The 25,731-nt window shown below is 37.8% G+C and overlaps 1 protein-coding gene across 1 annotated transcript in view; it reads right to left on the reverse strand.

The window, feature by feature from the left end:
- The window catches only part of TOX (thymocyte selection associated high mobility group box), a 217,326-nt gene that overhangs the window by 90,330 nt on the left and 101,265 nt on the right, over positions 1–25,731 (reverse strand). The window contains exon 2 of the mRNA XM_053970238.1: positions 13,869–13,934. Within this exon, the coding sequence (XP_053826213.1) occupies positions 13,869–13,934 (66 nt within the window). The remainder of the gene's footprint in view (positions 1–13,868; positions 13,935–25,731) is intronic.

Below are 25,731 nucleotides of genomic sequence, written 5' to 3' on the forward strand. Positions count from 1 at the left end.
GGGATTCATTAGCTGTGAAAAGATGACATTTATGTTCAACAGTGTATTTTCTAATGTCCCAAAAGACTTATGGCCTCAAAAGAGTTTTCTCTCCTCAGATTTTGCAGGTAGAAAGTATTAACATCTATTTTCTCTTTTTCATACTGTCCTGTGAGAGTTTAAGAGAGTTTGCTAGTAAAAGCAAATATTCCTAAATCAAATATTGGCAGGCACTTAGCATATCTGCTTATTTGTACACCTCTTTTAGCATGTCCCATATGGATGGACCAGGCTTTATTTTTGATTCTTTGTTTTTCATGTGTCATTAACTAGCAATACTTCAAAAATGGTGGAATCAATTAACTGCCAGTAAGACATTATCTTCACTTATTAAGAAGGAAGTATAAAGCACTAGCAGGCTCCACAATCCAAGGTGTGTCATGTGTAGTTATGTAATAATGTTATATATATTATATGGGTTAAGAATTTTAAATAAATGGTTGTTGTCTGATTAAATACTAAATAATCACACAATGGTTGTTGCTTGTGAACCATTGAAGAGTGTATTTGATCCCACATCACCTACAATATCACTGTTCACTACACTTAAACATAGGATTAGAACAGCAAAAGCTGTAATGACTCACCAAATAACACAATTCAAATTATAGTATCTCCTATGTTTCTCTATTTTTAATTTTTTTCTTAAGACATAAACTATTGTACTATTTCAGTAAAGCTAGGCAGAATCCAAGTTATATGCTAATGGTATGGACAGATATTCAAAAGCATCTGCAGAGCACCCTATTTACCTTACATTTTCAGCCAATATACTCAGTATTGTATGCATGTAAGGCATATAGACATAACGTCCTCAGGAAAGTTACTTCAACAGTGATTTGCTGGTATTCATTTATTCGTCCAAGAGCTTGGTTCAGATGCTTGTAATGACTTAGCACACAGGCATATCAAACCCAAAATTCCTAGATACATCTGCAGCAAAGCCAACATATCACAGGAACAAGGCTATTGCAACTGTGCCTGGAGGAAAGGCACGAGGAATGGGACATGTGCTTGTCCTGTGAATAACAGCTACAAACTTCAAACACCCACTCCTGCTTTCCTGCCACCTCTCTCCTTGCTGTTGGAAAACCTATTTTAGTAACCATCTGGGGTCCCCTTGATGCAAGTGATCCGCTGCTGGCAATGGGCTCTCCTGGAAAGTTGTATTGTCACCTTCTTCTGTAAAGAAAAATTTTAGGGAAATTTACCAAAAAGGCAGTCTTGAGCTTAACCCTGCAGTAAGAATTTCCACTCCCAGTCCAGTCATCATCCCCAGTTTCTGGGCTTCTTTAGAGCACCATTTCTTCCAACACAAGCTGTTTATCTGGAATTTCTAATTAAAGAAGTTATCTAGCATCCAGAGCATCAGGGAAGGCTGAACTCCTTGTATACAACTACAAGTCATAAATACAGCTCATATGTATTCATAATAAATGGTGGCCTGTAGTTTCAGATCTGTTAGGTTTTTTGGGGGGATGGGGAAGGTTAGGGTCTTTCCCCTCCACTCCAAGGGTTTTTCCTTCATAGCTGGTTTTCCTATCAGCAGGACTTGCTCTATTCAGAAAGACATGGAATAGCTCCTTTTTATTCTACTGGTCACAGAAACCTCAGCAAGCTCACCTTTTCACTTTTGAATAGCAGAAAAAAACCAACCCCAAAACCCCAAAACAAACAAACAAAAGCAGCAGAAATGATTTATTTTCTTTACCACAGAGATACTAGAAACTTTGCCAGTGGTTTCACTTTCAACTCATGACTATAGGAGTGAAAGAGGTGTTAATCAGGTCTTCAGTTTAGGGGAGTTTCCTAGGCCTTTATTACATTCCAGAGAGAAAGCCCTCTGCAAATTAACACCATTAAACCAACTGCACAGCACTGAACAGACACAGGCTTAAATTTTTCTTTGTTTTAAAGAGCATTTTCATTACAGCTGTGTTTATTATACACAGATTTCAGTCTAGTTCAGATGGTATCTACACAGTGGGAACCTCAGAACTGATTTTCCTTAAATTTGAGCTATCTATAGACACAATGTTATGGAAGATTTTTGAATTAAGAATGTCTTCCCAAATTTAGAGGACTATATTTTATGTTTCTGGCTAAATATTAGTGACATTTCTGCTTGAAATTATGTAAACTTCATAAAACAGATGATTGAGATGCCCACTCTGAAATCAAGAGGCTTCATTATCTATATGCTACCGTGGCATATCATTTTATATGAAAATATAAAATGAAAAAAAAGAAAATATAAAATAAAAGAAATATAAAAAAAAAAAGCTTGCCAGAATAAAATGATATGAACATTATTGAACTGAACCCTAACTCACTGTCCAACCCAAACCCAAGCTTTTTTTTCTAAACAAGATCCCATTGGTCCTCTTCAATTTACCTTTAAAGCCACTTAGCCTGGTCAAATCCAGCAACAAGCTACGGAAGGAGGGGCAAAACTGGGGCACTGAGAGGAAGTGCATGTCAGGAGTCAGTTCTTTACTTTGGCAACAAATAACTCAAATTACAGCTCTGCATCCAGCTGTGCTGATAACACAAACACACACACACAAAAATCTAGTATTTACTTTTGAGGTTACTCATCAGAATATTAAGGGAAATGCTGGCAGGAAATACAAATACAGCCCCTTTCCTTAAGTACTTGACAGTGATAACTGCATACTGGCCAGCAAAACGTACTTATATTTCAAAATAATTTTAATAGAATTTTAAAAAGTGATCAGAGAAGGCAAATCAAAGGAGGAGGCTCAAACAGACTGACCACAGGAGGCAGCAAGCTTTCAAACATCCAGTGTAAATCCCTCTGGAAAGAGCAGAATTGTTCATATATGACAGCACAGAAGACAACATTCACTAACTAAGTCCAATTCGTGTGCTCACTGGTTACATCAGTCATCATGCATTTACTCAACAGAATCTCGTATTAGCAACAGTTCCTTAAAAATTGGGAATTTGCCTATAGATATGTAATTTAAATGATATGAATGGTTCTGCCAACTATGTAGAGCATGTCTTAATTTTTCATTTGCACCAAGGCTTCTGCATCTGACCTATGGAAAGATGCCAGTTTTTAAAAGATAGATGCTTCAGGCTGTCTCCTCTTCTATTATTGAACACGTTGTTACATAACTGAAATACTTATGAATTGAGAGTAACGTAAAAACAATGAGCTCATTAGAAGGGGAAAAACATCCACGTACCTTATACAAATTTGAAAGTTAGGATAATATATTTGACAGTGGATATTTCCAGGAGTTTTAACAGGATCGGCCTTATCTCTGATTTCTAAATGGAGGAGCTTCAGAAGCAAGAGTTTTTTTAGCTGCTTTTGTCTCTGCATGAACAAGGCTTGATAGCTTGAGACTATAATGCATTACTGTGGAAACCTTCGGTCTGTTACATAAATCATCTTAACACTCAGCAAGAATTGTCCAACAGTGCCATTGATATGTTCAAGTCAATGATCCTGAAAACAATTTTTTTGTGTTTCTTCATATGGTAGACAACAGCAATAAATCATATTCATTTAAAAACACACAATATACTAATTTATCAAGCCACAGCTATCAAAAATGTATTACAGGGGAAGGTATAATTTTTTTGTATTGTGTTAATCAATTTCTCTAATTTGCATTAGTTAAAGGCCAAAGCCCCAAGCAAAACATTAATTTTCCTGTACCAGATGAATTCTGTTTTCAAGAAAGAGAATGTGCTGACAATTATATTATTAATTTTAAACAATCATAATTTTCAAAGTGTACAGAACTATGTAAAACAACAGACTTTTTAAGATTTCACTCTTGAGAGTCTGTTCATTAATTACATTAATTTAATGCATATAGTGTAGCAGTTTGCTGGGAAATGTGTTTTCAGTGGAGGCTTTAAATTGAAACACAGTTTAAAGATGACAATAAGTAGGAGCACAAATATTATAAGAGGCTAAAGGATCTGGGGCCTGCAAACACTGATACTGTTATTGAAGCAGCTAAACGTCCCTTCAGACAAAAATACAGCTGTGCACTTTTCTTATTTAGAACATTTGAATAAAATTAAAAGAGAAGTGCAAGTCTTTTATGAATTGCTGACCAACTGACCAGAGCAGTTCTTTAGGAATATACAAGAGCTTTAGGCACAAATGGAGCCTCCTTAGCCCCCGAGGTGGAGTCTTATCCCTCTAACCTGTGACAACCTTCCTTAGTATGTCCCCAGTGGGGATCCAATTGTGGTCATTGTCCAACACCCTTGTCACTCTTCTCTCCTGAAAATAAAGGTATTTTCTCTCCCACAATGTCTACTACTACTGCTACTACTATTGCTACGACTATCATTATTATGATTGTTATTATTTTTGTTCTTATTAATACTACTATTACTACTATACTTCTACTATTACTACTGCTCCTGCTGCTACTTATACTACTACTACATTTTAATGAAAGCTAAAATTCTTAAGGTAACTTGGGGTCCTATTCGACAGGCTTTGGTCTGTACTATAACACAGGCAGCATCATGTATGGTATAATCTTGAATTCAGCACTACAAGACATACTTCCATAAACCACTTACTACATATGCTAAATATTCTTTTTCAACTAGAAATAAAAAGCATATTAGAAATAAAAAAACTTTTCAAGAGACCCTCTCTGCAAAACATACCTAAATTGTGCTCAGTACAAAACACTGGGTAATAAAACTAGCAATATACATATTTAATAAGCAGAATTGAACTGAAAAAAAAATAGAAGTCGCATCTTCACAAATCCTGCTGCTTGAAAATATAGATGATACACCACATTTAACTTGTCAGAAGCCTCATTAGCATCATAGCATAGACTCTAAACCAGCAATCAAGACAGTGTGCTCTTCACATGTTTACATTTTTACATGCTCTTAAAATAGCAGTAGTATAGATTTACATTTAAGTATATATGTTTAGGGGGCAAATATTCTGTCTAAATTTCCATATCCCTTCTGAGAAAGACACCAAAAGATGAAACAATATTGTACTCAGGGCACACAGTGATGAAGGACAAAGGATCCTTTTATTTTTTGTTCGGATTTTTTTTCTCCTTCTTTCTCCTTTCTTTCCTTAGAAAAGCTCAGAAACAATGGATTGCTTCTCACTATTCAAAAGGACACTGGGTCCTACCTGTGCTACACTTCTCCTGAATGACTGATGAAATTGCCAGAAAAAAATCTGATTTAATGTAAAATGTCACCACTTGAGAAAAGGAAGATCAAAACAGAGGCATGTTTGCAATTATGGTGGAACTTTTGTTTAGTCCCGTGCCAATTACAGGAAAAACTGAAAGCTGAGGCAGATCAAAGCTCCCAATTCCTACCAGTGGTCCTCCTGGCTTTAACACCTAGATTTTGGATCCAGCACTTTACAGTAAAAAGGCCAAGGAAGTGCTCAGTATATGAACAAGTACAGATTATTTAAGCAAGTAAAAGTGGCAGGATCTGGCCCTCTCTTAATAAAGTGTCATGTAAGCATTGGGACTGCTGGGACCCCAGTAATAAGTTCAATCGTACTGATGTCGTACAAACTATCAGCAGCGTAGTACCTATTAAGACATCTTTATAAACTGCAAGAAATATGCAAGCTATTACAAGATATAATTCTGAAAAACACACTTCTGTGTAAGAAGCCAATTTAAGAGAAAACAACATAAACAATAGTAACTTGTGTGCTCAAGTGAAGCATCTTTTTAATTTTGAGTAATGAAGATGTCAAGCCAAATGCTAGAGTAGTTTAACTTAATTAGGTGGCCTATTTTTCCAGGCAGCCTTTCATTTCCCATTGAAAACTCAGCTTGTATGCGAGGCAACAAGAGCAATTTTGTCTGTAATGAATACCTCTGGGACTCCACGGAGTGATCATTTGAATGTTACATTGAAGACTGGTTTGAGTAACTAGTTTGGGCTTGTTGAGATGCCAGATTTTGTAAAACTAACTAGATTAATCAAAGACTGGCATCTCATCGGTTAATTTGGTCAGGGGTCAGCAGGTCAAACTGACTCTACTGTGGCAGCCTTTGCCAAAAGGGACAGTATAATAGTAATTGGTCTAATTTGTAGTTCAAATTCACGTAATTCTTCCAGACGTTTTATGGACCGAGAAAGGTTCATTTTATGTGAAGCTCAGATGAAAAATACTGCCTTTAACATTTCCCATAGTTACATCCCATAATTCTTTCACACTGCTGACCTGTAGAGTTTCCTGGAAAGGAAACTACATAACTAAAATATATGATGTCTGTAATATGTTTTTACATGTTAAAAAAGTTGTACATGAAGGAGCAGAGGGAAATATTTTGAAAGATATTTTATACTGGCTGCTCATTAAACAGAAAGTTGTCTGATGACATGCACAGCAAAAGGCAGTGCCTTTTCTCTTGTGATATGTGAAAAAATACCTCTGGCTTTTGGACAGAGAATTCATCATTTGATGATTGATTTTCTGTTTACCTTTTTCATGGTAAAATAATAGCTTTTGTTGTTTTTACTTTATTGATTTATTGTGGGCCTATCACTGAAGTTGCTGTCATCCTGATGCCACAGCTACGACAAGATGCATTGTTTACTTAACATCCCTCTCATCTGCAACTCTTAAGAAAAATACTTTTAATTGATGAGCAGAATCACTGTGTATTCAACAGGGCCAAGTTCAAAATTTTAGCATTACTCTAGAAGTATCTCACATTTACTTCTAAAGCCCAAAATTCTGTAGCTAGGCAATTACCCTCCAAACCTGTTTCATTAAAAAGTTTTCTGTCCACATGGCTGCAAAGAAAATATAAGTGCAAGATTTCACAGCCAGAAGACAAATAGAATGCTGAAAATTTTGTTATACTTGCTGAGGTTTCTGATATGATCTCAATTTTACAGATCCACGCTAATGATTTTTGAAGGTTGGAGAGGGACACTTTTGTTTATACAACTGTAATTATGGGGATGTTTGCTTAGTATCCTTAGGGACTAGATTTTGACCTCTGGTGTTTTTATAGCATGTGCTATAGAATAGGCATTAAATGAAAGATGCATTAAGTTAAGGCATATTTAAGTAACTCATTTTTCAGGGATAAGTAGGTCATATAGATTTCTTCTTCTGGTCAGAGTACAAGTTCCACATCTACTGAACATAACTGACTAAAATGAATTTGAGTAAAAAAGGGTAAAGGTATTTCACCTGAGTTACATCTTTAAAGTGAAATTTGTAAAAGCTCTTTAATTCCAGCCAACAGTCCTAATTCTGACTTCCAGTCCTAATTCTGACTCCCAATTCCAGTCCTAATTCTGACTTATACTTTTATAAAATCTGAGGCATTTGATTACAAAAAAAAATAAAATATCCTTGAATATATACACAGTACGTGTTCATACACTTTGCATTAAAGCTAAAGACATTCATACATACTTCTATAACACAGCCCTATGGAGAAGGGCTTGGGGACACTGATGGATGACAAATTGGATATAAGCTGGCAACGCGCTTGCAGCCCAGAAAGCCAACCATGTTCTGGGTTGCATCAAAAGCAGCATGGCCAGCAGAATGAGGGAGGGGATTCTGCCCCTCTATCCTGCTTTTGGGAGACTCCACCTAGAGTGCTGCATCCAGCTTTGGGGTCTTCAGCACAGGAAAACATGAACTTGTCGATTTGGGTCTAGAGGAGACCTTATAACACCTTTCAATATATAATGAGGCTTATAAGAAAGATGGAGAAAGACCTTTTACCAAGGCCTGTAGTGTCAGGACAAGCAGCAACAGGTTTAAATGGAGAGGACAGATTTAGACTGGACACAGGAAAAAATTCTTTACTGTGAGGGTGTTGAGACACTGTAAGAGATTGTGCAGAGAATTTGTGTGTGCCCCATCACTGGAAGTTTTCAAGGTCATGTTGGATGAGGCTTGGAGCAATCTGATTTAGTGAAAGATGCAACTGCTCATGGCAGGGAACTGGACTAGATGATCTTCAAAGATGCCTTCCAATTCAAACCATTCTATGATTCTAAAGATGTATCTCTATAAATATATATAGATAACCTTGTTAATGCAACTGTTGATGTATTTTTATCAGGGACTCTTCTTTCCAGACTCTGTCTGATGTTAAGATAATATTAAAAGGCTATGTTTTACTCAAAAGTGAAAGGCAGGGTAAAAAATTACATCTACCTTTAACTGCTCATTCGGGATCTGAAAGGCCTGCCTAGTATTTTTATTTCCCTGAGGCCATTTTAACCTATGTCCCTTTCTTCTTTTTTTTTTTTCTTTATTTTTTTTTTTAATGTAGCATTTATAGACTACTTCAGAGAAATGGATGACCAAGAAGTAGACTCCCTTCTGTTGATAACCTATTTTTGAAATTAAAAAATAGTGGATCAGGCAAAGGGAGCTGGTACATGGTTCAAAACAGCCCTGGACTGTAGCCAGACAACAGACTGCCCAGGAGGCATTGCCTTTTCACTGTGGAGCAGCCTCTCAAATAATGAGTTTTCCAAAGCAAAAGCTTTCCAACTTCTGGGCAGGATTGTGCTAGACTTCAGATCAGGGTAGTATCTACCCACGGGACTACATTGGACCATGTAATGATTCTCCTTCTGAGAATGCTGCTTTTTCTCAATCCTTTCCAAGGCAGCTAACTCCTACCCCGCTCTGCTGATGGAGACTGCTGCAGGCAACAATGTTGAAGAGCTGTGTCTTCTGGCAGTACCCTGGAATTCTAGCCTACCTACAGAGAAGGACCAATACAGAGCAAGGGAGGGAAGCTATTAGGTAGCATTTATCCATCCCTACTTCACATGAGCAATAGCTATGCCATTAATAATCCAAGAAATTATGGTATAAAAATGTAAAAATACATGAGGGCTATATGTAGGACCATGTGCATAAGGCAACATTAATATGAAAAATCTATCTTTTGGATGTCAATCCATCCTATTTCACCCTGTAGCTGTACAGGACAAAGCAGTTTTGATACCCATGGTGCCCCCTCCATCAAAGAGCATGCAGATATATATTTTAGATAGATGTCCCTGGCATAGCTCTGGGAAGCAGGAAAATACCACCTCTGAGCAATCAGTATTCCTTCCTCTGCCTCATATCTTTTCTTTCCAGTGGGACAATAGGGGTACTGCCCCAAATCATCAGCTCCAGGCCTGTTCTCATCCCTTCCCTTTGGACCTTGCAGGGAATTTGGCAGCTGCACTCATTAACCTTAACATTTATCAGGCCTCAGGAAGGCTACAAATGTGTTAAAGCTTTGTGCAAGAGAGTCCTGAATTACATTCCATATTGTGACTAGGAAGAAATGCAAAATAAGCAATATAATTTTATACTGACTGTTCTATGCGTGGCCCACAAATTACAGGCGGAGGAACAACATAAAGAGTAATTCATGTCCAAGGTTTCAATTATAGGTATGGGGAAAAAACAATAATTGGTGGGACTCTCAAATGCAGATCAGTTGGCACAGTTTTATTTTAAAATGATAAATACTTTCAGATCCAAGTGCAATTAGTAGAGAAAATGTCACAGTTTTACTGTGTATATTTGTTAATATGGCTGGCATAACTAATTTAGGAGATGCCTTCAGTGTAGAGTCCTGTACTACATATATTGTAACCAAAAGTGCAGTACTTACACATATATATAAAATGTACACAGAGACAACATTGCCAAACAGCCTTTTGGGACGCTTTAAAAGAATATCATTAATTTTTACTGTATACTTACTCTTCTGGCTCAGTTCCAGCACTGGCTTTCTGTAAAAATAATTTCAAGTATAGAATTGTGCTATTTGCTTGCAGCAACATCACAGGAACAGTAGTGAGCCATATGTTGCTACTTAGCAACTTGGTCTGTAAGTCCCAAAGCATGTACTGATTTGAAAATTGAACAGAAATGATAATTATTGTTGAGGGATGCTGTGAGGCAACTTGTCTTGGATTACCAAACTATGCAGATGTTTGATGTTGTACAGCGAAAGGAACAAAACTATATTTTTCCTGTCCAATGGCTGAGCTTTTATTTATGTTAGCCTAAAGGGGATAAAATGATTAAAAACTGTAAAATAATATAAGGTGATGTTTTTCTGGATATGAACACTTTATACAGAGTAAACAGAAGAACTGAGGTGCTTGTCAGCATATATTAGGACCCCAGGAATCCTGCCTCTGTGATCACCTAATTCTAAAGACAGCCAAGTGGAAACCCCTTGGTCCTTGGTGTTACATACCATGACTCAGTCTGCCAACCCACTTCCCAAATAAGCTATGTCAGACTCTGAAATTAGAAAATGATGCTCATGTCTGACTCAGTCAGCATGACCGGAGCTTCAATAAAAGTTTCTGATAGGACTATGTATCTTCTTACATGTGAGACTCATATTTTAGTACCAGATGTGAATGCATCAAGAAAAGCAGAGTAATTACTTCTCATTCTGACAGGATTCAACTCCTATCTCTGATCTTGTGAGGGAACAGACAAGTTATTAAGGGTGGGAAAGAGCCTGCATTCCTCTCACTGAGGTCATGCAATGGCAAGACTCATGAGCACAGGTGCAAAATAGGCATAGGACAAAATTATGATTAGACCAACTATGCTGTCATCTGAGAGAACATTTCCTCCTCTCTTTTTATGGCATTGTGTGTTTTACATCCAGTAACAATGACAGGTAAATGAACAAACAGTCCTAAAACCACGGTCAGAAAATATAATTGCATCCTTTACTGTTCCTCTCCCTAGCCTGTAAGTTACCCAGTCTTTCGTGCTTTGTTTTCAGAGCAGGAAATACTGTATTTTTTTCCCAGTTTTAACCACAAAACTGGATCTTGAAATGGTAGCCAGTTCACCTGTTTTGGCTGACCACCAAATGCTTATGCCCAAGAAAGGAACACCACCTCAGTACAGTCAGTGAAGACCTCAAAGATACTACCAATGAAGAGTTGTTTAGTTCCTTTGAGGAACGACTCGCAGCTGTCTATGTTAGGAACAGGTTTGGGAAGGCTCCTCTCACAGTCACAGGTTCTTGATGAAACATGAGAGACAGGTTTCCATCACACCACATATTCGTGTTCTCAGTGAAGTTGTTTTGTCTCTCTCTCTCTCTCTTTTTTTTTTTTTTTTTTTTTTTTTTAAATACTGTTATTATTACAGTACAGGCTTTCACATATGCTCCAGCCCACACAGAGCTGGAACACCTCTTCTGCGAAGGCAAGAAGGCAGGAATAAAAATGCTGGTGTTGTTTAGCTTGAAAAAGAGAAGGCTCCAAGGAGATCTTAGAGCATCTTTCCAGTACCTAAAGGGAGCCAACAAGAAAGCTGGAGAGGGACTTTTTACCACAGCCTGCAGTGATAGGTCAAGGAGGAATGGCCTTAAACTGCAGGAGAATAGGTTTAGATTTGACATCGGGAAGAAGTTCTTTGCTGTAAGGGTGGTGAGGCACTGGCACAGGTTGCCCAGAGAGGTTGTGCTCTCATAACTGGAAGTTTTAAAGGCCAGGCGGGGTGGGACTCTGAGTAACCAGGGCTAGTGGAAGGTTCCCTGCCCATGACGTGGGGAAAGGAACTAGATGATCTTTAGGGTCCATTCCAACTCAGTCCATTCTATGATTCTGTGTATTCACTTAAAACCACTGCAACAGTGTAAGCATCAGGAGAAAATCCCAGCAAGGGAAAGGAGGTTGTGGCAGCCCAAGGCTGACAGCTACTCTCAACCAGGCACAGAAGGCTGGTTGACTGGTGCACAGTTGGTAACAACTCAAAACACTCTGCGTGGCAACTGAGCTGCTTCTTGCCACATGGGTCCCCCAGCAAAAGACAGAGAGGTTGCCTTTGGGTTTTGAACTCTACCTGGGAGCCAGACACGCCAGAGTTCAGCTTTGCCATGGTCAGACTTTAAGTCTGTAAGCCTTTTCTTGATTCCAGCCCTTAGTAAGAATTCAGGGTTTTCTGACATCTTTGAATTTGGAAATGTCACATTTGATAGATTTTTTTTTTCCTTGAAGACAAAGTAATTTGCATTTAAAATACCTAGGCCTGGGTCTTTAAGGGTACTTTAAGAACCTTACTTTCACTTCAACGAGTGAGTGTTAGATGCATAAATATATCTGAGAATCTGGGCCTTGTTAGCACATGTAGAAACCACATAAAAGATTAAAACTTATACTCTTAATTTTTCAATATGCCATTTAAATTATTTAAACTACATGCATACACAGTACAAAAATATCAACAGAAGAAAAATAATCCTGATGTATAATGTGGATTTGCAATTCTTTATTCAAAACTATTTAAGACAGACATAATGATTCTCTGAAAGGTAGCAGCTGCCTGATAACAGCAATCATTCACAGAGTTTGTATTTCTACTGTTTCAAACAAATTCAATTAGCCCTTGCACTTCAAAACCCTTAAGGCAAGAACGAGATGATACTAGGCTGCTTTAATCTAATAGTAATACTAAAACTTGTCAGTACAGTTTTTGGATTAATGGTTAGAGAAAAATTAATAATATAATTTTTCATTTTTTAATCAAACAGTTCTATTCTAAACTACCTTTGGATCTTGGAGGGTTCTTAGCTGAATAAGTTCAATCATGCACAACTCCTAAATGCAAAGTACTATTGGTCTCTAAAGGTATTTCAGAGTGACTTCAACAGAAAGCTGGGAAGCAACATGGTGGAACACTTTAAAGATGGTCTTTTTGATTGAACCATGTACTCATCTCACACAGCCTCCTGCTTCTCTGCCCCCAAGGAACCTGTGTACCTGAAGAACATTACTTCGTGAAGACATTTAGTTTTCAATGCACACTTTCCAAAGCTGTTGATTCCTAAGTTATGTTCAGCTTACCTGAATATAATTACTATTAATTCAAACTTATTTCCTACCTAATTTGAGTTTTACACATAAGCCTCCTGGTTCTGTCAGGCCAGACACCACTGGCCTGAAATATTGCATGACACAGACCAAGTGTGGTTATTCATGGCAATTTCTGACACAATCTAACTGATCAGCAGCACTATTCCCACCACTTACTGGTGCAAAGTTAAACTGAAACGTGATGTAAATGAAAAATTCCCCCCTGCATATAGACGTAGCAACAGGTAAACAACCCAAAACTTTCAAAATTATTTTTGCTTTTTAAGGAGTAATTAAAATTGTAATTCTTAGAAATCTATAGGATCTTTGAGGTCAAGTGGAAAGGTGGAAGATTTTTTAATATACATCCACTATCAAAATTTAGTGTGTATGGTTCCCCAAAAGGAAAAGGGCTCAAAAATACCTTTAAAGAATGCACATCACATTAAGCCTTTTGGCCTGTGGGCTACAGAAGGCTAAGTCACTGCCTTAACCCCACTGCTAATTGTGTAATAATAGCAACATTCCTCAGACACTGGATTAGTGCTAAAAATGCAATTCTTCAACTGTTCTATGAGTGATAATTAAAGATATTTGTGACATGTATAGCTTATAATGATTAACTTGTCTGCAGTCAGATGAACAAATAACCTGCACCTGTAAAGACTTTATTTCCTGAAGGTAAAACAACTGTTTAGGAAAGATCATGCTGGCAAAACAGCTGCTTGCATTCTGGAGAGGAAACAAGGTAGTATCTTTCAACAAACGCCAAGTCTGGTGTTTTATCAGCTCTATCTCATTAACTGGAAACAAGGCTTAAATGCTTTGTTTATAAATTATGATTATTCCTGATTGCAGCAGTTACTGATAGTGCCACTCATTTGCAATGCAACTCTTTGAATTTTTTTAATTACAATTTGAAACAAGGCAGAGAAGATTAATTAACCCACCTGGCTGGCTGGCACGTAGTCCTGGCTTGGTTCTGTCATACTCATATACATGTTCTCACCGTCAAACTGCAAAGGAAATAATAGTAAACATTCAGCAAATTCAATTTTTTAGCACTGACTGAAAAAAACAGTTGCTATAAAATAATATTATAGCCTGGTTTTAGAGACTTGTAATCACATGTGTGCATCTTGTCTTTGATGTTCCTGTTATTGACCCTGGATGTCAGTGATTTGGAGTAATTAGCGCTCTAGTAATTACAACTAGCAAGGAAGAAATGAATGGTTTCCTTTCATCTGCAATCTGTTTTAAAACAAAATGCCTCATTTTGTGCACCATGTATACATATTGCTGTTGGTTGCAATGAAGTACTAAGTGTATTGCACACTTACTGAGAAAAGAAAGATGAGAATATGCACTAAAATGCATCTTAATGGATTCCAACTTTAGCTTCTGAGCAGAACAAGAGTTGAAATTTCAAAACAAATTAAATCCCCTCCAACTGAAATGTCCCCATGTCAGAAAGTAGGAAATACATTTCCAGACAGCTTTCAGACATCTGAATGTATGAAAGAGTATACCTCCTGTCCGTATGGTGTAAGGGGATAGTTTGCTTGATGTGTGAATAAAGTAAACATTCATAATCAGATCTGCAAAAATAACCATCTGTAAATGATAAATACCATTCCTGGAAATATACATAATATATGAAAAAGCTTCTTTCCTTTTCTCCTTTCCCTTTATTTTTTTTTTCCTCCTCTCCACTGCAGTTAAAAAGTAACAGAAATGTCATAGAAAGGAGTTGATTAAAATCTGAAAGTCTAGATGGAGAAAAACTGTCAGATTTGAAGCCTCATCCTGTAGAGCGCAAAGAAGTGTAAAACTACTGATTCCTTACATAGTCTGGAAAATGTCCCCACAGAAGTCTCGTCACACCTACTCAAGTGGCAGTACCAACAGGGCAATGATAGTCGCAATGTCTGCTCAGGAGCTAGGGAAAATCTTTTCAAACCTTTTAAGCAGAAATGAACAACAGCAGGAATTCCTATCTCCAGTCATCAACCACAAATTTCCAGCTGTTACGAGGTCTATTAGAAATAACTTGCACTTGACCCCTTGTGTGAATGCTTAGAGTGACATATTTTGGACATCAGCCATTGTTTTGCATGACACAGCAGCTTTTTTAAGAAGTCCCTACTACTGAGACTGCTCTGCTCCCACAGAAGGTGCCTGTGAAATATCCCATGGACATTTCTTGATCAGTGTTGAGCTTCTGGGGATATTCTACCTGCAAGGTACATCATATTCAACTAGCCTGAGGTGGCAAAGTCAAACTGTGTCTTTGGCAGATAGCTCTACCAATTTTTGCTGAGGTGGCTGAAAGGGTTTCTGCTTCCAGCTGTTCATCCTCTCTGCCAGAGGCTACAAGGCTTGTAACAGCAGCAGTAACATGAACAAGTGCCAGCTCCTGGCACAGCAGCTGATGGTCTGCCCTTCCTGGCCAGAGCTATTTAATAGTCACAGACTATCTGTCAGAAGTCTTAGTTTCATTGGAGGGAAAGGATTATGCCACAGACATAGATCTGCCATAGGGAATAGAGTATTTCCAAATTTTGACAGAATAGAGATAGTTAGATTAGATCATAATATAGAGGTTGATGCTTATTCCTTTTTTGTTTCTTGTTGACATGGACCACTTCTTTTAGCTTTCTCATCCAATAATGTTCTTATTTATAAGCATTCAAAGTTAAGTTCTGGAGAAATAATTTTAGTATCTGGATTGGAAAAAAATGCATTGTTTCTTCTACTCAGATGGACAAGTGAAATTCTGAAGAGAGATTTCACAGCCAGTAGTTGGAAAGCAAGCACTCCAGTGCAAGGCCTACAGGAGCTCAACTTATTCAGCTTGTCAGACAAAAGGCTGAAAGGTGCCTTGATCACTGTGATTGGTACTTACACCCTGGAAAGATGTCTGATAGCAAGATGTCAGCCTTCCTGACAGTGATATAATGAGATCTAGTGTTGAGAAATGGAAGTTACAGAAATTCAGCCCTGAAATAAGATACAAGTTCCTGCTTTAGGAGGTAATTAAGCATTATGTCAACAGCAAACTCATCATTTCCCAGACATTTTAGAATGAGGTTTGATATCTTTTTTGGAACAGATGCAATCCATACCATATTTATAAGAAATCCCATGGACAGGATAGTTACACTTGCTGGTTATGGGAGTCCTATCTGCCCTGGAAACCATCATTCCTTGAGTCTCCTCTTTTGAATTTCCCTCATTATCTTCATACATTTGTTGTGATACATTGCAAGCTTTGCTGTAATTCAAATACCATGTTGCATGTGTTTAGTTGCAGTGAATATGAAGAAATTTATTTTCTTTTCTGCCTACTGGCTAGATACAGTCAAGAATTATTTCAATTTATTTTGCCTCCCATAATGCATGAGACTATGATTTAAGAATCTTTATGAAGTAAACTAGTCTTTCATATAATTCCCTCTTTTGAATGTTTGGTCATCTGTCCTTGCTCCCAAGCTTACAATCACCAAATCTGCATTCTTTGAATAATTTCCCCAAGGTATTTTTCCATGAATACTGAAATTTTTATAATTCTGTGTGTTGTTCTTCGATGATCTGCCTACCTAATCAGTGCCTTGCTATTAGTGGTTCCCCTGGCATGGTAGGATATTGGATCTCAGCCTCTCCTGTTTGTTGCTTGTGGCCCTCTATTTAGCTCTGAAATATTTTTTTATTTCTGCCATGGTCTGTGGGCTTTATGTGAGCATGTCTCAGAGAAACAAAAACAGAAAAAAAAAAAAGTGTAAATTTAAACTTCGTGGCCTTTTGACCTTATATGAGAAATGTAAGGGGATTGATGCTTATATGAGAAATTACCTCCTGCAACATTTTGGATTAATTTGTTAGGATAAATTTTCAGAAAAATATATATGCATAATGTTTGTAAAATCTGAGTGACCTCTTAACATCTAAAAATATCCAACAGCTCTTTGATTTGTTACTTATTCAATATTCAAGCATGGAATTTAGTCACTGCAGTATTTAGCATCTGCTTGTCAGAAGTATGTGCAAGGTGTTGTGTAATAGGTTATATAGGTCAGCAAAATTTGATGGGATGTGTATTTTTTGTAATGTTTATATATTCAGATTGTGGACTGCATCAGCTGACAATAACACTCTTGCCATGTTAGTGTTTGTACTACATTCACTGTTTTTTAAATTATTATCTGCCCTCAGTCCAGTGCAGTGTGGTGCATGGCTACTTGGCAGTTCCTAAGACTTTGGATATGAGCCTGAAAAACACCCATAAACTCAATGGATGAGGCATATACACATGCATTTTGTATAGCAGGTATTGCCAGGAGATACCTCCTTCACGTTCGCAATGTTTACTAAAATGTTTATAAAAGAGTGAAAATATGATCTTTCCATACCAGAACAAAACAAAATATTTACCGCAATGCTGGTTTGTTATTCATCATCCCCTTTCCCAACTACTAAAGCATTGTGAAATAGCATCCCACCCCAGCCAAAAAAAAGGGTACACAAGCCTTCAACAACAAAAAGTTCAGAAAAACTGTTGCAGCACAGATACAATGCTCACCTTGCCCAAATATGATGATCCCACATCAAAACAATAAACTGAGGAAAAAATGCCAACAATTGGATCAACTGGAAAGTTCTATTCATATTTTTTCCCATCTGTTTAGAAGCTTCCAAAATATGCTCCTAGAGCCCAGAAATGAATATTGAATCATTTCACCTTTAATAGATTGCTTTGTAATGTGCAGGCTCTGCCGCATGGCACCTTTCAACAAGTCTCTCTCTGGACCCTTTAATTCATGCTATATCCAGCTGTAATTCAGCTTTACAAGTAAAGTGTATACAACAGTTCAAGCAACCTATCTGGAGCAGAGTGAGCCTAAAGATGAGCACATATGGCTCAAAGATGTTTTCAACTACCAGAGTGTTCTTCCAGGTTATACTCTATGCCTCCAAAATTGTCTTAGTGTAGTCATCATTCTCACGTTGGCAATCTCAGCTTCCCTAAGCTTCTCAGTATTCCCTAAGCTTTCCTGCCACTCACTGTGCTTGATTTCAAGCAAAGAAACTGCACAAGCATCACTTAACCCATGGATGATTCATCCCAACAGAACAGAAGAAACACAAAGGCAGGCAGTTAAATGAACTGTCTTTTATGAACCTATGTATGATGTATATATATCACGTGACATTTCATATAAAGCTTTCCCAATGTGTCTGCAAGATCCCTCAGTATCATTAAGACCAGATTTCAAAATCTTTCATTTTAATCTATTAAATGTGAATGCTAATACAATATTCTGGTGTGTGATAATAACTACTCTTGACAACATTTCTTTTCACATTAAAGTGTAACTGCATGAGAAGTTTGGGTGAGAGCAAATGAAGAATATGACTGCATTGTAATATGAAAAGAAATATAACTGGGAGCTAGTTCTAATATAAATTCAGGATTGTATAATATTCTTTATTTAAATTATTATTATAAATAAAACATACAGGCAACACTATGGCATGGCCAGTAAGAAGCCCCCTCAGAATGACCCTTTGTAAGACAAGTTGCAATGTTCAGCAACCAATATGCACAACTGCTGTCATTAAATACAATTTACTCATAGAAGTTAGGGATGTAATTACATAAACACTATAACTGATACAAGAGGTATGACAGAGTTTACCAAAGAGTGGTAAAGGTGTTTTAAGGGATCCATGGTTGGCTTCTGCCTTCCAATAATGTGGCATCATACCAGAGTCACACAATGTATGGCCAGGAACCTGTTTTCATCTTCCCATTTAAACTGCGGCAAACTTTAGCATCATTTGTAACAGTATATTATAATTTAGCAAAGCTTGCAAGAATAGTATTTTTTATTTGTTTTTAATGTGCTTTAAATTAAAAACACCCTTAATGGACTATGTCACGAAGATGCTATAAACAGGTTGAACAGACAAAAACATTTCTCATGGTGACACCAATGTAGAGAATGTTTATTTGATCACCTAACTAGACAGAAAACTTTGGAATACAAAAAGGAGGGTGCAAGGTGGCAGAAAAAGATGGAAGGGCTTGAGAACCAAAGAAGTTAACTGGAAGTAAAATATATTTATATACTGGTAACTCTATGTGTGCATACAGTTATTATAAATGCAGACGAATATCTGCATTAGCTTCATGTAGCTTGTTCAGATGACAGCTACCACATAGAGACACATATTAAACAAGTTTTCAGCTTAGCTTCGAGTTCTCCCCTCTACTTAAGCTACCTTCCTCTATACCAACTCACTCTGTTTTCATTGCCAGGATCACCTGTGCTATCTGGATTATAGGGAGAATGACATTTCTCCCCTCTACATCTCTCTTCTTGCCTTGTAACATTTCTTTGCTGCTGTTGTGAAATGAGGGTTTCTTTTGCTCCTTTTTTCATCCAGTTTTTGATTTCTGAGGGTACTGCATAATTGCTCTCTCTTTCTATGCATATATATATGTGTGCCCTAAGTTCTTCAGGCACAGTTATATGAGCTATGTGAAAGAAAAAAAATCAAGCACATGAATGTTTGAGTTTTTTCCCATTCATACCAAAGAGCAGCACAATGTGCCAGTACTGCATGTCATCCAGCTGCAGTGTGGGCAGGGAAGCACAAGGAATATGAGCCCAAATGGCTTTTGATGCCAAAACACGCTTGGGACAGGGGTGTGGAGGGGGAGCAGCTTTGGACAATGTTCTGTGCACAAATGTATCCCAAAAGTGATATCCTAAAATGTAAAGATTAAAGGAGGAGAAGCAAGGGGAGAGATGATACTGGTGAAAGGTGCTATGTTTAATAAGTCCATCTTCTGAGTAAAGCCACTGGACTTGACATTCTTATTTCTTCAAAGGATCTTACAGATCTTCAAAGCATGTGTTATTAATCACATAATCTAAATACAAATTTCTCCCATCTTAGATTTGAACTGGAAGATAGATTTAGGTTTAAATATAAACTTTAGTTATATCATTAAACTATAGTTTACCTTACTCTGATGGCGCCCCAGCACAATTTGTTATGTTTCATTTTAAGAAGTTGCAATAGCATTGTGTAAAACGATTATTTATTTCTAGTGATATAGTGATTTTACTGCTTACAGGTTATATATATCATTTGTAACTTACATGATCTAAAAGCCACTAATCCTGAAAAATCTTTAAAGCCAGGTAATTTTGTTTATTTTAAACCAAATGCCAAGAGTGGATATTGTCTCATGTTGCTTGATGACAAAGAGTGATATTTTGTTTTACTCAGAGCAGCTGAAATGACACTAAAATAATAATGGGATACAACATAAATCATCAAATTGCTATGCTAAAGAAACAGTTGATCTTATTATGTCAACCATTAAAGATAAAACCAGAGATGCTCTGTAAACATCATGCACGGTGGAAAATCCCTTTCTTGACACAGTTTGGCAAAGCGGCACATTTGTATGAAATTGAAACTCCATTTTGTCTCCTAAACTCCATTTTGCATGCTGTACTTGAACACGTTTAAATCTGCCCAAGACAGGTTACAGTAATGCATTCCAGACAGGCACCCTTCCTTCCCAGGAAAGAAGCTTGACACCTCACTGAAGGACTATCACAGGAAAATTGTCAGAAAACAAGCTAGTACTATCAACTTTGATTATTCTGCCGTCTTCCCTCCCTCCTTCCATAACCCTTGTTTATCAGCAGAGGAGTGTACTGAAAACCCACGAGATTGGGTGAAAATGCCTAAATGGCAAAAAGAAGTCAAATTCTTTGCAGAGCTGGATGTCCCTCTGTGGCCAAAGGGAGATGATTAGTGCAGACTGGCAGGATCTGGAGGAGTCCTGTCCCATCTGGAACACTAGGAGCCCTCCAGGATACTGAAAGTTTGATGAGTCAAGCAATAGAGTGGAGATGGCATGTCTGAAGACTATTATTGTTGTTGTTATTATTATTATTATTATTAATTTTAATTCTGCTACTAGTTTTCAGGAACAAAGTATCAGGAAAATCCTTTATGTCTCCGGTCCTTTCATCTTCATATTGCTGAAGAATCTGAATCTGGAATATGGGGTACGTTCTCTTTATGAGATCCAAGTACAGTGACGTGTGGACTGGCCAGATTGGAGTTGGGAAGGAATCTGCCCCAGTCTTAAGGGCAGGCACAAGGTGTGTGAGAGCACTGGCAGCAGCCTCAGAGCAGGAAGCGAGGGTGCTGCTTCGCAAGGAAACGCTGTCAGACATTTCCTGTCTTAGAAAAAGCCAGAAACAGCCATGAAACTCTCTTTGCCCACAGCACCCAACAGACTTGGACCCATTTGGCACTTGTATCCAAGTGTGATAGGGCATGCAGACTAGCACTGCCTTTTCTACCACCTGGCTTTCAAAGACAAAATGTTTTGTAAATACATTGCTTGATTCTCCTCAAATTAGACCATTTTTTTTATTGTTTTTCATTTATAACACCTGCTATTGCCTCAAAAAAGTACAGACAGTGCTGTCAAAGTTTTCTCTCTGATTTTCATGTCTGCATCATAAATGCCCAATCCACCATTCATTCCTCAAGCCTACTCACTATCTACCTCTCTCACTGGGAAAAAGGGAGGAGACAGAATGTTTGCTGAGTATGCTCTCATAGGTGGAGAGCTGGCTGAATATCTAAATATACACTGGTAGTTAAAACCTGAATAATGGCACTACAGCATTTGTGTTTTTCCTGCACTTAATAGAGGTTAATGTGAAACTGCAGGAAAGGTGAAGGGGAGTGTTTAGCTTCCCGCTTGGAGCCTGCATGTGTCAATGCCTGACAGAGCCTTGAAGTTGTTAGCCTGCATGCAGAGCACTAGCTGAATGAGGTTACAGTGCTGAGCACAGCGGGCTAAAAGAAGTAGGATCAGACTGATAGGAGGAGTGGCAAAGTCCAGGCACAGCAGAGTGTATCAAAGACAGCCCAGGGGAGAGCGGGTACTGTATTAGTCCTTTGTGTACATTTAAATGGAAGACAGTGAACATGCAGAGATGAACTCTGAACTCTCTCAGCTGGGATCCTGCTCCTTTTAACCTTGGCTCTGTAAATAAAATGAAATATAATATAATAAAATAATAATAATAAACTAAAAAGAAATAAAATAAGGTAAAATAAAATAAACCCAGCACACTGTGGTCCGGACTCCTATGCTCAGCTATTTTTTGCATATTGAACACTCATTAAATAAACATACCAAGATCAAAGTAGCAAGTGCTTTTGTTATTATTTTACTCAATTCACACCAAATTATAGATGCAGACACCCACTGGGAAAATTGGGTGATAAGGTGGAAAGGTTTGAACAACTAAGATAAGACCCTTCTTTTTCTGCCCACAGCAGCTGAGGAAATTTGTTTAACCTCGTAGGCTGGTAACATTTTCCAACACCAACGCACCTGGTCAATTTCATTGCAAGGTCTCATCCTGCATCATAAGAAGGTGAAGGGAATTGTGCCAGTTGGATCAGGGACCAGAGACTGGTAAGAAAATAGGGATCTTTGAGTTTCACAAAAGGGGCAGAACAACATCAACCCAAAAAGCACAAGCAAAATTCTACTACTATTCTGAAAATCCCACGAAAGAGGATCTTGAGAAGCAAATAAAGGTGACAACTGCCAGATAAATAAATAACCTTGCCTGAATGAGTTAGGTTTGAAAGAGTACGTGGGAAAAAACACATGGCATATGTAAAAATACTTTTTTTACCTATGCCATATTTAAAAATCCAATTTTAAATAGTATCGCCTAAGACCTTAAGTGCTCTAGATTAATGCAGCAGGTCATTTGGATCACATGTACAACATGTATTAAAATTATCCTGTTGAAAGGAATGACAATGCAAAAATACTTAGGTAAATATTTAGGTATGTACCTAACTCAGATGGAAAAAATCAGCTTAAATTTCTGATAAACCAAATTATTTAGCACAGTCTGATAGGATCTCATTAGATAGAACTAATTCAGACCTGGAGAGAGTGATAACAGAAATGACTAATTGCAAGGACTTAGGAAAACATGGACATCTGTTAAATGACAAGAGTGTTGTAGGGATGATATACAAGCATAGTTTACCAAAACAGATACTGTGGCAGCCATGTGGAGAATCCTACTTCCATCCACAGTTACTCTGGTACTTCCTTAATTTCAACAGGATTATTTTCATCAAGAATGTCACACATGTTTATTTCTCTGTCTGCATCAAATAAGAAGAGGGAACACCATGAATGTTCATAAGAAGAATCTGAACCAACATGGATTTTTACACTTACAGTTGCAACAGATTCAGAACCTTGACAAGGCTTGTATCTCCTTTGCTAAGATTGTCTACAGATCAAACTGAGATACTCTGGCAGAGCAATGTAGAGAACTTAGCAGTATTCTATCCTAAAATAGGTCATTTGGGAGTAGATGTGGTTAGAAATGTTCAAAATATTACTCAAAAGCAGAAGAGGAAAAGTTGTTTTACTTTTTTTCTTACCAACTTCAGTGAAGACATGTCCTTGATGTGAGATCACTTATCTGTTCTCAAAATTTCTAAGTGTTCTCTACACCTTTTAAGATAAAACTTGACCTTCAAGTTCACTTTATGACTAAATTATTCCATGACTGTTTTAATCTTTTCTTTGTATTTTGCCAAGTTGCACTCATAATAGCTTTTTTAAAGAGTCTGCAGCAGTGTTTCCTTTATACAATTGATGTATTTTTTAACAGAAAAAAAGACAAGTCCATGGAAATGTATTTCAATTTTTTCTAAGTTTTGAAGGTAAAGAGTTAAAATATAAAGCTACAGTTGTACCTTCCATTTAAGAGAATGGCCCTCTTCTTTATCTAAAGATAAAAAATGTCCCACCTCCTCCTCCCTCCTGCTTGAAGAACAGGTGCCACTCTCAACACTGGCTGCTGCTTTTCCCATCAATACACTATGAATCTATTACTGTTGAACACTCCTCACAGCAAATCAGATAGCAAAAGTTACTCAAACCTGGCATTACCAGCACCATGGCTGTTGTCTTTCTAAGAGGCCATGCCTATCAGCATGAGACAGTCATAGCAGTGCTGGGACAAAGCTCCTTGAGCAGGCAAAGCCATGCCCTGAATAAAAGCAGAATAAGTTTCACAGAGCACCCACAGAAACATATTGCTAATTCCTGCCTTACAACTCCAGCAATGGCACTTTTATGCATTTTCCTCTTTTGGTTCAAACTTTTCAGCCATTTTACTGTTTTATCTTAAGGCCTTTTTCCATCCCTCCAGTCTGCTGAGACTTCTGGAGAAGGCTTCTACCTTTTACTAACCTTTGTGGACACAAAGATAGATACTCTTTCCTCCTCTCCAGAAAGCCAATTTAAATTCCTTTAACCTTCTCTGGCAACATGCTTTTTTCCAAGCATTTCTTCATTTGTAATCGCTTAAGTGCTTCCCTTTACTGATGCCCATTTCACCATCTCATATGCTGTCCAAAATGAATGTAGTGCTCCAGTTAGACATGGATAATCCTGAACAGATTCTTTATTCCCAGGCTTCATCTAGACCTTGGGTATTCATCAACCTCTTTCTTCCTGTATTATTTAGAAAATGCATTATTATTTAGAAAATGCTTTGCTTTTTGCCAGCCCTTAATAAATGAAATCTTTGAAAGCTTATCCTGATTTCTACAGTAGTATGGAAAGTTGCCAGATAGTTAGGGTACATAGCATGATCTATGACAAATGGTGAAGACCTAAGCTCCATGGATCTTGGCCTAAGTCAGACCTCTATGGATTTTTCAAATAAAGCATTTTGAAGACGAATCTTATAATGAAGGTGACTTTTAAACATTTATATGAGAAATGAAAAAGCCACTTTCACCAGAAGAATGTGGCAGTTCAAGCACACAGTAGCACTGTGAGAAACCTTGTTTCAGCCCTACTCTGCCACTCCCTCACACATCACCTACACATCAAGGCCATAGGCTGGGTCTTCCCATATCACTTATGTGGCTGTCAACTTCCTAAAAATATCTGTTGATGAAGACTTGAATTCTTCTCTCTCACATCTAGTGCAGTGTTCTCAGTCACAGGACAATATTTACTGGTATCAGTCTTTCTAGCTTTGAGCAGAAATAATTTCAAGCCCTTAGAAATTCCTCTTAACAACAGAAAAAAATTGGCAATTATCATCTTGTCCAATTAATATCGGCGAGGCTCTGTCACTTCAACATTTGCAGTGTGATTTATTTCAGAAGTCCCTGAATGCAGTGAAACAAGCTGAGTTCTGTTACACTGGCCATGCAGAGACACGAGGGAAGTGCTTCATTTTTACCACTTACCGTGAAGGGAGCACCAGGCTGGGCTTGCTGCTGGCCAGCCAGGGCTCTGATTCACTGGCAGTGATTCTCCACCTGCAGCTGCCCAGAGAGACACAGGTACTCCAAACCCCATGGCTAGAAGAGGAGTTATGGACAAGGCGGACACAGGCTTCCCTCATTTTGGTTGAAATTAAACTAGCCAGCCCTTGCAAAGTGCGTGCCAGCAGTTTTGAACTGGACCATGATACCAATGTAAAAACAAACCTCTTGAAATACAGATAATCCTATGATTCACACAGCACAGCCTGTGCTTCAGTGCACTGAAATAGAAGGAGAATTTGGCATTTGTTAATCCTACTCTAATTATAACAATCTATGGTATAACCCCTGCTAATGAGCTAACATATTCTTTAAAAGTGTGTATTGTAACAATGTGATTAAAGCTTGATGGAGCTGTTCTTATGCTTTTATGATATAAAA

The sequence above is a fragment of the Vidua macroura genome, chromosome 1, assembly GCF_024509145.1.
Source record: "Vidua macroura isolate BioBank_ID:100142 chromosome 1, ASM2450914v1, whole genome shotgun sequence".
Lineage (NCBI taxonomy): Eukaryota > Metazoa > Chordata > Aves > Passeriformes > Viduidae > Vidua > Vidua macroura.